We start from the raw sequence: 15,434 nt of genomic DNA, 5'->3' as shown, positions 1-15,434 counted from the left end.
ATTGTAATTTATTACGTCTCATGTGACCATGAGACGTTTGCCACAAGTCGAGCGAAAACTCCGGCTAGGCCCTCCTTGTATAACCGGCTCGCGAACTGCGTGGACGGGATGGTGAACTTACATATAACAATATGCAGAAGATAATATAATAAAAAATACTGCATGCAAATTACATACTGTATTGCCATTCAATGCTACCCTATTTTTTGTTTATTTAATCTGTTTTAAAATTATTTGTTTTATAGAATTATTAAATTTAATGAATTATTTTCAAAAAAACTTTAGTGTCCCAATAATATAACACAAATTTTGGAATGTGGTAGCAAATTATTTTTTATTTTTACGGTAGCATTTCATACTGTATGCTTAACTACTGACCGTACTGTTCGATATTACATTAGCCACAATATATTTTTAATAAAATAAAAATATTTATTGGTATTATTGGCAAATCGTATTAAAATATTTAAAAAAATATTTTGATTTAATTTTTAGTACACATAATGTAAAAGGATAATGCCCAACAAATATATGATTAAGTTCAATTCGTGGTGGTTGCGATTCATTAATTTGGTTCATTTAGAAATCACATTGCCATCGATTGACACGTACAGAGTGAGTAAAACGCTTTTAAAGCCAATATTATCATCAGTGCTCAAATCAAGATATATATACTCTTATTCGCAGCTCAAGATATTTAAGTTTTAAATAATTCGCCATTATGTCTGAAGAAGAAGACAATCAGCTTAGTAGCAGCAGTGCGGAGGATACTACGGATGACGATTCCTCTGAGTCATCGTTCGATTCACAATATTCTTATTCGTCAACTACCTGCACAGAAGAATCAGACAGTGAACCCACTGCCAAAATGGCAAAATTAGAAGAGGGTTTAATATATAAATACGACGGAGATCTCAAATGTCCCATTTGCTTAGATCCGTGGGATAATTCCGGCCAGCATCGATTGGTGTCGTTGAAGTGTGGTCATCTATTTGGAAGTTTGTGTATTTTTAATTGGATCAGTAAAGAAAAAGTATGCCCTATTTGCGTCGCAAGATCGTCAGTGAAGGATATAAGGCATATTTATTCGAATCTCGAGGGATGCGTTAAAAACACCGAGTTGATAATTCTAAGACAAGAGTTAGAGAAGGAGAAAGAAAAGGCGAAACGCAAGGAGCTCGAAATTAAAAAACTATCTCAGGCGAAAGCTGTATACGCAGAAAAGATTAAGAAGTTGACTTTGGTCCTCAAGTCGTATTTGGACCCTGAGTTTTAACGCTCAGTAATATTTATTATAAACACGCATATCAACAAACATGATACATAAAGTATTGCAACGTGTAGATACAATTATGATTATTATCGATTAATAGTGAGCATATGACTATTGCACCTTTGTTTTCGTGCTATACCGACAATACTTGAATTGTCGCCCGATTCGGACCTGTCTACTATCACATGGTTAGCATGCGTTCCCGGAGGCGTTGTATCATGTCAATGGTACTCTTTGGAGAAGCACATATGGAAACAGGAATCTACTAGCATAGACTTGTACTTTGATTGAAACGTTTATATGGACAAGTTATATCAAGTGGACATCTGATCAAAGAGCATCTGAAATTATTTACAAGTAAAATGGTTCAGCCATGCAGACATTTGCAAAGAAGTTGACTTTATTTAAGTATTAAGAAGAAAAAATTCTGGCAGCTTTTAATAAATATAAATACACCATCCAAGTTTGAAATATTATCCTATAATACTGGTCCATAAAATTCATGTTTTAGGAGAAATCGTAACCACATGTTCTTGGTCAAATAAAGTAGCAAATGTTTATATATTTCGCATATTTTATAATGTTAAGTTTCATAACAAAAATATATCATTGCGAAAAAAATCAAAAGTCAAATAAGCTAACGAAGAGTAAAGTAACTAATATAGGTAAATAATTTTAAAATAAGACAGTAAATTTGCAGTATCTATATTGAAATTACGATTTATCGATATTAAATACTTGCGATGATAACATGCAGATATCATCAAACTTTCACTTCACAAATAATAAATAAATTTCTATGTGTTTGTTTAGCATCACAAACTTGTAATGGTCTGTATTTGGTTTTCGAATCCATAAATTATCAAATAAATATGATATATTTCAGATAAAGATTATTGTTAGTATTATTTGCTATTTTATTCTGATTTTAAGGTTACTTGTGAAACAATTTCAATTTAATTAAATACCATTTAAAGAAATATAAATTTATTCATTTATGTATTATGACTATTTATTTAAATTTAACATAAAAAAACACGTTAGTACAATTTCAATAAATTGTATATTATTGTATGTTGCTTTTGACATAATATAAAAATTAACTTGCGGGAAGATAATATTATAATAAGCTCTTAATAGTATCTGCATTTAAGTCTACAACCAGAAAAATCACAATAAATAATATAAAAATCGTAAAAGTAAGACTTATGTCTCAAATGTTTTTATAGAATATGATATCAAATTAAATAATGAGTACTTTCATGTGATAACATTTATTCTATAAACATATTTATTAATTTCTTTGTATATTTCATATATTTATATACATCACTGTTCTGACCAACGCTTACTCGCTGCCGCTCGTTCGCACCTAACCTGTATTAAAATTAAAATTGGTTAGGTGCGAACGAGCGGCAGCGAGTGAGCATTAGTCCGATCAGTAAGCACCCCACAAACAACTCTCTGCAAAGAATCTACTTCAAACACGTAATTTTTAATTTTATTTATACAATATAAATAAAATGTAATAAAAAATATTTATTTTTTTTAATAAATTTGCCCCCCTGATAACAGAATAGTACCAAAAAATCCATAACGCATACTATGTTTTAACACAGTTTTCTCGATTAGTACAATAGTTAACTTTAATAATAATAATAAAATCGAATCATTTATTAGTTTATTCCGGAGTGAATCAAATATCTAAAAATCTAACTTTAAACAGCAGTTTGGTTTTTGAAAACCTTATCTCGCAAGATGTTGACATAATTCTTAATCAAGTAAGAATCTGTTGTCTGGTGAATATGGTTATTAAAGCAATATTTTATAAAACATGCAATTTTTTGTCGCGCATTGTCGTGCAAGAAAATTCAACCTTTCCGTTTCCACAGTGCGTGGATCAGATGTCGCAGTTATTGATAATTTCGTCGATTTTTTTAATTTGTTTTAAATTTCATTCTAATTATTTTAGAAATTTAAGAAAAATACATTTCGTTTCGCGAAATGCTTTGAAGCTTTTTATTTAGCTATTAGTCATGTTGTTGTTGTAGGGTTTTTTTTATATTGCAGGATTAACAAAAATTTTCATGGTTCAAGCTTTACCTGTTAACCCTTTGTTGTTAAGCAACAACACATCCTAATTCGTGATAAAAAAATCACAACATTGAAGACGGCACGATAAACTTTATCGTATACTTTTCTATTCACAATTAAAAAGATTAACATATGCTGTTTAATCATAAGAAACGCCAGTACAACTTTTGATAAAGCGTTTAAACCATATAAAATGAGACACCATGAGAAGCTTATTAACGGAGTAAGTCACAAGGTACGCGCCATAAATTAAAAATAATTTGATATCCACTTGAAAAATGATAACCCTTGCATTCTGGTTTATCATCAAAACGATCGTTTTTGACCTGTCTTAGCGACAAATGGCTATTCGTTTTAATAAAATCAACACCTTTTTATAATTTTTCGTCCTATCAAAAAGGGGGCGGATAAGAAAATCTATCATAAAGGGCGCGATCAACATAAATACAATCATCAAGAAAACTACCATTTTGAGTGTAAATGATACACGATAGAAAATGTGTTTATTAACGTAATAATCACTATTGTCATCTACCACTTGTATTAACACTCTTCAAAAGTTTCACTTTAAAGCGTAAAAATATTTCATTAATGAAATCATCTAGCGATGCAATTGGACCACCAACATCCGTATCTGTGATTCAGTAAAGAAATTGGAAAACGATTGGAGACACGAGTGTCAGAAGCGATTCGAAACAAAAGACGATCAGAGATGAGCCCAGACAGCAGATGGCATCCGAGGCAAACCGAGCTTGACCCGCATCCACACGAGAAACATTAGCGGATCAGCACTTAAAATATGGAATACAGCTCGACGCTATTTCTTTACAATGGTTAATTGTACATAATACAAATAAACTGTTACCAGCTTTTCCGACGTTTATTTTTGGCCGCAAAGTCATGCCCCTTTGGCCTTTAATCCCGAAAGTTATTTAATTTTACATTTTATGAATAAGATTATAGTAAAAAAATATATTATATTTTTTTAAGATTATGAAGATTAAATATGCACGTCCTTATACCGTCGTAGGCTTCACTTAACGTGATTATTTAATCGGAAACAAGCACTGAATCCATTATATTGTTTTTAAGTAATTTTAGTACAAAAATGAAGCTTCCTCTATTACAACTACACGAGTAGCTGTTGATTAATAAAAACGATCGAATCATCACGAACGTCTTAACACGATAATGCGTGACGATCGCGGTCAGTCCTTTGTCAACCTAACTGGTAATTTATCCGTACACATTTGGATTGAAACAATTGTAGAGATTCGTACGGGAGAGGGACGGGATGTTGCGCTAGAGTGAGACAGGCGAGAGGGACGCCCAACGGACGTTCAGTACCGTCGCGACGCCCATAAGAGGTGCACGCCTATCCCGTGCCGCGTTTGGCGATCACTGCCGATCGCACGCGACACAACTCTAAACAGTTTACAAAATCGTGTCAGTTAGAAACGGACGTCACTGGAACGCAAAAGTTTCATATGTACAAGAGAACGAAACTTTTAAAAAATGTGTTTTGTGCGGAAAATAAATAAATCTCAGTGTTTGGGACGGAAGTCGGACTGAATCTGGGGTAATGTTTTTTTTATTGTATGAATTATGTGTGTTTGAGTTCGTTTTATATTTGTTATTGAAATGATTGCACCATCCTGTACTTAACTGGACATGTGTCAAGTTAACATAGTAAACGCGAATGGCATTTCCGTTCAATGTGTTTTTAAGCGATCTTACTTTGATCATTAAATTATTAAATAATAAAATAGTAAAAATGTTTTTTTTTTCGTATATATTTCATTACTATCATCCATAATTGTAAAAAGCGCAGCATCTATTTTAATAAAATTTAATCTTTTATACATCAGTATTGCAACAAAAAGAGCCCTTTCCAGTTTTTGTTTATGTAAAATTAACGATGAGATCTGTGCAATATCCTCAAATCACCGAATCAGATAATGAACCAATTAAATTATTATCAAATGGTATAAATATTTTAATAGGTTAGCAAATAATATTTTTTTTATTAAAAAATAATATATTGTTAATTTAAAATGAACATGAAAAATAGGGCATTAAAAATTAAAAAAAAAACAATATTTATTACGTAATTATTTTTTAATATCTAAATAAAAATCCTACTTTTTATATAAAAAACACAAAAATTACACATCTAGTGTGAAATTAAAAATTAATGTAATAAAATTATTTTATTTATTTCACATATTGATATTTTATAAGCGTATATACGGCCTTTGCGTTTATATGAATTATACAAAAATAAATGACTTTATAATATTGGAATAACAATCGCTTATTAGTTAGACTAAAAATAAATTTCGTTCAAATTAAGGGTAATAAATTGTCGATTATTTAACTTTTGATTCACATTAGTTTAATTAAAATTGATTTATGTTTAATAAACCTAATACAATAGGACAAAAATATTATTTCTATATTCACTGTACTAGATTTTTTTGTTCATGTAATTATTATAATGATACATCATACAATATGAAAGTAGGTAATTCCGTTTGACGTACATTAATACATTTTCATCTAGGAAAAAAGTAAAAAAGCGTTAGTGTAAAACCCTCCGAGCAGCTGGTTTAAGTAAAACGCCACATAAAAACATCCCGAGCGTTAACTAAACCAATTATAAGTTATATTGCGTTATCTTTCGTCTCTGGGAAATTTTTATTATTGCTGCGACACACTGCGAAAATTACAACAGTTTCCGCGAACAAAGCTCTGGGGTGTTTTTTAACACATTTTTTCTTATAACGTTAGTCTGCCAAGCTTTAATTATATTTTAAATATATAAATATTATAAGCCCCAAACGCGAGATTTCCACATGTGTGAAAATACACGTACTTGTTTATTAATTCAATTTGGGATTTTCCATCACTATAATTATTAATGGTTTTCAAACTTCAAACAGCTGTGACCTCTACTTTAGAAGCTTTACCGACTTAGATCGCAAAATTTCCAAGTTGTCCCCATACATATTCTAGCAGCAATTTTTGCTTATGAATTTTACCCAAATTAATTACAACTACAATATAAAGTAAGCTTCATTCAAATAAATTAAATAAATTATGTATTAAATATATACAATATTATTTTAATTTTATAAATATTTATTTCAATAATTTATAATAAAACAAATCTTATAGTTCCACCATTATTACAAACTGCGTTTATTTATAAAATATACTGCTGCAAGTTTCTTTTTATTGCAACTTAAAAAAACTAGTATGATACATATATAATGTATCTATAATATAATATGTAAGCTAGCATACAAAATAAGTAATTATTTAAACTTGATTAATTGCGCTTCTTGATTAAAATTCAAGCATAAAGACGAGCAAATATTTATGGTTCTAAAGAATTTAGTGTTAAATATGTGTTAAAAATTTCTGCAATCAGTTTTTTTAAATCCTATTTATTTTAACAAACCTCTGACTTAAATTGTATTTTAAAAAAAAAAAATCTAAAGAAGAGTAAAAATTCTTGAAAACTTCTTAATGACCAAAATTGAATTAAAATACAAATTTCCTACATTTTTTTGGATTTGCGATAACTTGATAACAGTTAATTCGATCAGATTAATTAATTGATTTTACAGTTTTTTCGTTGTTCCTTGTCTTGTAAAACGAGCAATAGAATTTTCAATTCCGTTTACAGCAACATATCTATGTGAATTATGATTTCAAATAGTAACAATATTGTGATATAATAAGATCTTGAATCAAAATTGATTATATGTTAAACATGACATGCTTGATCATTTCTTAATTTACTGCACAGTTTAATGATCTTACTTAAGAACATTAGTCTTTGAAAAATGAGAATTTATAAATAAAATATAACAATAATATATTATATTAAGAGTATATATTTTTAAATTCTGCTTACTTTATATTAATTTATAAATTTGTTTTGATCCCACTAGCAAAAAATACAAAGAAACCCTTCAATAAATGGTACGCGGTTGTTTGTGAAAGCATTAAACATATATTATATGACTGAATCCTTATTGGAATGTAAGGAGAGAATGTGTTTTACTCAAAGATTACTACCTAATTTTAGAAATTTTCATTCATTCGTTTCCTTTGCCATTATAACACATACATCACAAGGACATTCGATCAATTAATATAAATATTATAGATTAGATAGTTAACAACAGACTAAATTTATTAAATATATGAAAGGCTTCTTAGTAAAATAAATACATTCATCCTTAAACAATATCATATTCACTATTTTTGGCCTTAATTTATTTTGTGGTTCTCAGACTTTAGTTTGAATACCTCTAACCATTGAAATTTTATTGAATTTATTCTTCGAAATTAAACATTAAATATTATTCTTCGAAATTAAATTAAACGTTAAAGTCTCGTATATTATTTATTTATTTTATTTTAATAATTTATTTAGCTTAATAAATAATTTTTACATCAAACAAATTTTAACTAAACATAGTTAGTTGTTTGTAGTTTAAATAGATCTCTTAGATTTGCTTAAAGGTAATCGGAGTGGTTACATTTAAAACAAAGTACCTTAAAGTAAATCGAATTACTCCATGTTGTTTGAGAACATTCAATGAAAATTTCTAAGATATTTTTACAAGAATAAGTATGGGTCTTCTCCGTATTTTTATCCTAGTGCTTTTTTTGCTAGAAGTGTTATGCCTGCACTTCACTCTCCGGAAGTAGGCGATGGTTGGCCAAGGACGGAGAATATAATTCGGGGTTACTTCGGTCGAGCTCGGTTCACCCCGCTCTAAAATCTCACGGAAGTTCTCCGAGGTTACCGCGAATGGGAGGTAAAGTGGGGGTAATTTAGGTCGACTAGGCCAGCTTCGAGCGCTTCCAAAAATTCCGAGACCAAGGAAATAGTCGGATTCCGAAGTCGGATTGTTCTTTCGAGCGCAAGCGGCGAGATACTTCCCCTTTCGCTCTCTCGCGTGCTAAGTGACGAGAGTGAGAGAGATAATGATATGTTTTTCGCAAACTGAAATAGAACGAGTATCTCGGTTCAATTTCAATATGGGCGTAGGCGTTCTTCACGATCGCTGCGCTATGTGGTATTTGCCCGATCTGGACGGCCAAAATTATTTCTCCACTTTAGTTGATTCCATAAGTGTTCTTAGTAAATATATGATTTTATAAGTGTTAAAAAATACATTATAGAAAAAAAACGTTTTTTAAAAAAAAACTAAAAAATTAACTTTTTTTTTATTTTTCATGAAATAATTCATGCAATTTTATTTAATAAAGTATTTAAAGTATTTCTTTAATTGTAGGCCCGAGAAAGAGGAATTCCGTGTTGAACGGTCGTGCGTAGCGTAAAAAAAAAATTTCTCCGCGTAGCGTAAAAAAAAAATTGTATATGTCACAAATTTGCTGTTTTATATTAAGAAAAAGTATTTGACTAGCATTTTATCATACTCGGTATCGTTTTTTTTTAAATATGTGTATATTTGGTGATTCTAAAGAAATTTTTATTTTATTTTATTAGTACGCGATCCACAATTTGACGTTTACTGATTTTACCACGGTAACCATATTAATAAAAAATTACAATCATTACAAAACTGTATTTTTAAATTTGACGTTAACACGTTACCTATTTAAAAAGTTATAATGGTTTAAAAGGTTTAGGTCCTAACTTTCGCGACTAAGCCCCGTCCCATTTTTAAGAATAATACATTTTTAAGGTATGCAATATATTAAAAACCGCAAAAATCCGCAGTCAATTTTACATGTATCATAAAGAGAAAGACCTAAGCTATATATTGTATATAAAATATAGATTAAAAAGTGGTGGGAAATATAACTAATGAACTCAAAATTAAAAAAAAATATAGGAAAAAGTACTAAAAAATGGTACTTATTCAAAATAATATTGTGTGTTTTTGCAAGAAAGTTTGAATTTTTCACTGTACTCAAATAAAATAATAATAATTGCCCAATGTACGAGTTGCGAAAAATTATCAGCTTTACAGAGCAACTTTTTTTTTATCTGCGCTTAAATTTTCATAGTCGATTTTAATCGAAATACCACACCGTGCGCAATTTATACATTTTGGGGGCAGAGTGGACGCTACTCGGAAGTCGGCGACCTTGACCATATTCGGTAGACCTTTGGGTTCGGTAACTTCCAGAGAGTGAAGAGGAACCATTAGGATACAACTTATTTCATTCTCACCATGATAATCAATAAAGCTTTAAAGTGCTCTAGAGAGTCGCGATCGCTGTCCTTATTCTTACTTGCCGCAGCCAAAAGGTCAGCGCTTAAGAACGCTCCTTTCTCACAAGCCAACCAGTTTTTCAACGAGCTTGCCAAACATAAGGATGTTTTAGGTGATAGCTATGAAGAGCTAGATTTTTTTTTAATATTTCTCAATAAATTACTTAATTGTACAATTTTTATTTTTGTATAATAAAAACTTGTTACGTCACTACTGTTAGATTTTTATTAAAAAATAAAATAAAAAAACTTTTTTTTGTCTTTGCTTTAATGACAGAATTTTTTATCTAGAAATTTCAGAGGCGATGCTAAATCTTTTGACCAATGGAGCGCTTGTTAAGCTCTTATATAATTAGAGTTTAGATAACTGGTTGGTACCTTAATTAATTATAACTTATCTACGGTGTTTTAAATTATAGAGTATATTTTTGAATAAAATACGTAATTTATATAAGGCACACGGCCTTTATAATTACGTTTGAATATAAAGTATTTTATGCAATAATTTTAAGTTGTTTCTGAAAATATTCAATGATCGATATCTCGTGCTTTGATTGCGTCTTATGTTAAGCTCTGTGCTTAATTTATTTCTCTTCGGAGTATAAATACTTTAGTTATTTTAAGTGTTTTACGCAATATTGAGGCATTTTATTTACATGCAACTTGGTGCAAGATGGCCTCCCGAGTAATATTAATTAGTTAAATTCATATAATTATTAATTTATACATATTATATTTATTTTGTAATTTAATTAGTATTATAATTTGTGATTTTCAGAGGGTACGTGCAAAAAGATTAATCCCCCGCGTGTGTTCAGTGTGTGACATAATTCGTGAGCTGTTAATCAAATGAGTGAGTGATTGGCCAATCGGCCGAGTGACGTTTGGCCCCATCGGGTGAAAAATGAGAGGGCCCCCGAACCGCGGCGGATGAAGGTGGGCCTGGGCCCCACTTTGGCCATTGGCTTCTGAAACGGGCCCTTCACGAGGATGGCAGATAACAAGGGACCGGCCGGCTTAAAGGGCTCGTTCGTGTGGAGAATTAGCCTGCCATTACTTTTGGTGCTCATGGCCGCCGGTGAGTCATTTTTCAATATTCCATTTTATTGTTATTGAATTTGATGGTAAAATGCCTTTTGGCAATTTGACAAGATCGATATTTACAAATGTATGTTTGTAGATATGTATAAAATATATAGCGTTACGTTTCTACTATAATACTAGAGTAGTTAAATGTTGATTTCTTTATTGTATCATACATACATAGTCATCAACTCAAACAAGAAGTAATTATAAGTAAGCTTTCATTTTAATTTTAAGATTCTTTCTAGTCAATCAATGTTCCTGTTTGACTGTATATAATATTATTTATTAAAATTAAGCATTAACCACATCGTTATGAGTATTCACTGTAACAAACTCTCTTAGTATTTTCCCTTAAATATTATTTTATTATTCTAAATATATTTCTGTTATTTTAAATCTTTATAAATAATTTAAGAAACTTATCATCCCGAGTTTACATGTTATTTATTCAGGAGAGCTATTTACAAACATGGATTAAAAAGCGTATTTTTAAGAACAAGTACATTAATGTAATCTTTCTTAACAACAAAGCGGTGAAGTAATAAAAATACTTTTCAATAAGATTAGGAGTGTATTAGTTTAAGCCCTAAAGAGAATCTATCTATGGTTTATGTAGCTTACTTAGGCAGGGATAGGGTGAGATAGGGGGAGTGTAGAATGACTAAATTTTTTTAACAAATGGCATTCATTATTATATACGTTAATAAGTCTTATTTTTATTGGTCACAATTTCAAGAAGACCATTGCAACCACTTAAATAACAAAATGAAAGATATTCCACAGTTTTCAATTTTCATAATATATATTAAATATTCTCAGAACGGAACTTCACCAACCAATGAACCTTTCATTCGTCTATTAACTGTTAGATAATTACATTTAAAATAAGACTTTTGAGACTTTGTAGCAGCTAACGTATATTATTAGATTAGGTCATATAAAAAATTAATTTAGCAAAAAACATGTATCTTCAAAACAGAAAAATATTTATGTTAAAATTAGTAAAATTTTAATTATTTGGAAATAAAATAATTTCTCAAAATCGTATAACAAAAAATATATGTATTCTTAACCGATTACATAAACAGTCACAATTTAATTTAAGCAATTTAAAGGCTACCATAAACACCACTTGAACAACGAAAATAAATATCTCCGTTACGAAATTCGTAACTATACATGACACAATAGGAAATAAATCTTGTTACCACAAAAGAAAAACGTCAATAATTGTAAAAATTGCAAGGACTACATAACAGCACAATTCGTTCGAAAATATTGCCATCTGGGCCGTAATTTATTTTAAGGCGTAAACACACTTTGGAGGTGTGTAATTGGCTCGTAAACATCCTTATCTGTGATTCAGCACAGCTATCTCTAACGTATATTATAAAATATTTAACAGACATATCTAGACTCTAGAAAGATATCGAGGCAAACTCAAAAAAACTCCTATGATCGCCATAACTGCCATCACAGCTGGACACATCAGCAAAGACTGTCAAAACACATTCGTGTTACGACATTTTTATGCTGTGCTTAATAGACTTTTACTATATTTTTTTGCGTCATTTGGGATGCAAAGTGGAGCTCAAAACCATAATAGTGTTCATAAAATAAGAAGACGCTTGACAGCAGCTAAACAATCACGAAATCAGCTGTTGCTATTAGTCGTTGTTAGCAATGTTTTTATTCAAGTGGATATTTTCAAATAAAATATGTTGCCCTACTTATGTTGGAAGTTGCTTTGGCATATCAATACACCCATGTATTGTAGATTAAAAGTCACTGAAAAATCAGCTGACTCTTGGGGTCAGTCGACGAAAATTTTAAATACTCGCCGATCAACCAGCTGTAATAAAAACCCAACTCCCCTTTGAAAAACGTCATATTTTTGTCTGTATGTGTACAAATAAGTCATATTTAAATTTTTAGTGGTACTTAATGGTGTCCCTGTGAGTTGGTTTTTATTTTTTTTAATGTCAAAATCTTTACATGGTTTATATTGTCAATAACTAGTTTATTTGATTTAAATTTTACGCATAAAGTAATTAACTTCTCATCATCATCTTAACAGAATTCTTCTTATTATTTATTTACATATGATTATGCATCTGGTAAAGTGCATTGATTAAGAGTTGAATTTCTTAGGAAAAATTTCTTTGTCCGATTATTTATCCCTGATATAATATCAGAGATGGTAAATCGTTATTCTTTACATATTTGTATCGAAAAAAAGCGAGATGACCATATTTTTTAGAATTATTTGCTGCAATTAAGCCAAATTTAAAACAGCATATTATATACATTTTTATTACTAAAATTTTAATAAAAAATAATTAAAGTCATGAGACATTATAGATAAAAGCAGATAAATGCTATGGATCACATCTTAAAATATGTACAGTTCTTAAATTGCATAATATATAATAAAATTACATAAAAAAAATTTTAATGCCCAATTTTATCCTTTTTCTAACGATTACAATGTGAAAAATTTACATTACAAATTTAAATGTTCTCACGATTTTGAATTTTTTGCAAAGTGAAAGACTTTAGATTTTAAATCTGATATGAGAGAATCCAAATCAAGGTGAGAGACTTTAGATTCCAGACTTCGTTTTTCTTTTCGGCGTGAGAATCTCGGTTTAAATGAATTTATTTAATTATATACACGAAAAAAATACTTATTACTGTTATCATATGGGTCACGTATAATTTAGCAGGTGCGCGTGTAAACGAATGGTCGATTTGTTCTAATAGAAAGTTTTCTTTGATTTTTTCGTCATTCGTGGCAATAATGATCGACTACAGTGGTTTTCAATCGCGAGTATTCACATAATTCTCAAATAAAATAGTGTACAAATATCTATTTGACCTGTAACCTTTGAATATTAAATATCTCTCCTATGTTATATTTATATATTATTAATACAGATAGTTTTAGTTTTATAAATTGTTTAAAATTAACTCTAGTTAATAGTAATTATTTTAAATAATAGGTATAATAAAAAATATGAACGAGGAAAAAAATTGCTTTGGTCAGTCATTCATATTGTTTTTATTCTATATATGATTATTTATTGGAAATACATATTATTAAGACATGTCTAATATATAGTACATATATATCAACGTATATTACATACTATATTATATAATATTTGACATATCAGGTCTCACGCTTTCCCGATGTATAATATGTACTAAGTATTATTTATACTATTGCCCTTATTTCGTAACATCATTCAATATATATTAAAAAAATAATATATTATAACCATATAGTTGCATATACAATACTTCGAGTATAAGTTTTTTATATTATACAGAATTTTTTATTAAAACCAATCATTATACATAATGAATTTGAATTATACAAAAAATTGTTTGGCAATTTGGCTGATAATTTATTCGTTTATTTTTCAACGAGCAAGATGCTATATTCACTGTTCCGAAAAATGCAAAATTTAAAAGTCGACTACTTACAAACTCTTATACAAAGTAGTAGTGAGATAAAAATATTTTTTTACAAATTAATATATATTTTGTATTAATTTTTAAAATATAATGACCTACGTAGCCATTCAATTATTTATATTAATAGTCTATTTTTGTGTAAATGAAGCATTTAAAAAATTATAATATGCTATATTACACTACCTCACTATATAACAGAGCAATCGTTAGACATAATGACATTCCAACACGACAGTTTAAGCAGTTGAAATCGACCCACGCCGATTTAAACAGCTTAAACTCTTCAAAACTACGGACGCATTAAAAAAAATAATTGGGTCAAAAATATGATATTTTAACAAAATAAACATTTAAAATATTTGTTAATATGTATACATATATTATATTAATTAAGCGTTTAATTATTATTGAAAGGGCGGATTTAATGGGTAGGATTAAAGCAAATTTTACTCTAATGAGCTTTGGGATTTCCGGAACTTTTTGCTCACGACTGACTTTTCCTAATCGCCAATTTCAGGTAAATGTGACGTCACGAATATATTATAAAAACCGGTAGTATCAAGGGTACTATACTCAGGTCGTTTCCTTTCATTTTATACACTAATGTTATTCCTATTTTTTTATATATACTATTTATAAATTTTGTACGCTGACGATGCGGTAATTTTAATTATTCACTAAGGCGGGGTGGTAAAGCAATTTATATTAAAAAAAATTCAAATGCAAAGTTATAATTGACTAATTTTAAAGCATTTAAATATTTTTAAAGTGATGTATCAGGGGTGTTTTTTAGGCCTACCCCAATGCTTATATTACGCGTTGGCTCTCGGCTGAGTTTGTTTTTGACGCGTGTGTTACTTTTTAGTAAGCCTTAATTAGACGCAATTCAAGCATTTTAAAATATGTTTAGCCTTATAGAAACATTTTTTTTTTACTTTATAATTTATAATATTTATGTTATAAATAATTAAGCAATAATTAATTGCTTTAGGGGGCTTCAAATTCTTAAGAAGCTCATTTCCCGGAGGCGTAAGCTCTTCGAAAGGTGCTATTGTTGAGGATGCAGTATTTAGATTGCAGTCTTTATGATTCAGATTATTTATTTATTTATATAACTATCAGACTAAAGGTCCGGAAATTGGTGACATATATGTAAATTAACATAAACTAATATGTATTACAATTTACTATTACTGGGTCTGGTTTTTATTATTCATCTATTTTTATAAAAAAAATTAA

At 29.4% G+C, this 15,434-nt stretch overlaps 1 protein-coding gene across 2 annotated transcripts in view; it reads left to right on the top strand.

Annotated features, from left to right (window-relative positions):
• Nucleotides 1–15,434, top strand: part of LOC148228051 (uncharacterized) — a 272,383-nt gene that overhangs the window by 221,909 nt on the left and 35,040 nt on the right. Inside the window, exons 1-2 of one of the 2 annotated variants that reach the window (XM_088201000.1) lie at nucleotides 2,818–4,946; nucleotides 10,408–10,707. In XM_088201000.1, coding sequence (XP_088057126.1) covers nucleotides 10,620–10,707 — 88 coding nt within the window. In that variant the 5' untranslated portion in view covers nucleotides 2,818–4,946; nucleotides 10,408–10,619. Of the gene's footprint in view, nucleotides 1–2,817; nucleotides 4,947–10,407; nucleotides 10,708–15,434 lie in introns of those variants that run through there. The other variant, XM_088201001.1, reaches the window with a different exon arrangement.

This window comes from Plectrocnemia conspersa, unplaced genomic scaffold, assembly GCF_051122295.1.
Source record: "Plectrocnemia conspersa isolate PC_06_02 unplaced genomic scaffold, ASM5112229v1 ptg000012l, whole genome shotgun sequence".
NCBI classification, from domain to species: domain Eukaryota; kingdom Metazoa; phylum Arthropoda; class Insecta; order Trichoptera; family Polycentropodidae; genus Plectrocnemia; species Plectrocnemia conspersa.
The sequence above is the reverse complement of the archived record's forward strand: the minus strand, read 5'-3'. Positions and strand labels throughout refer to the sequence as shown.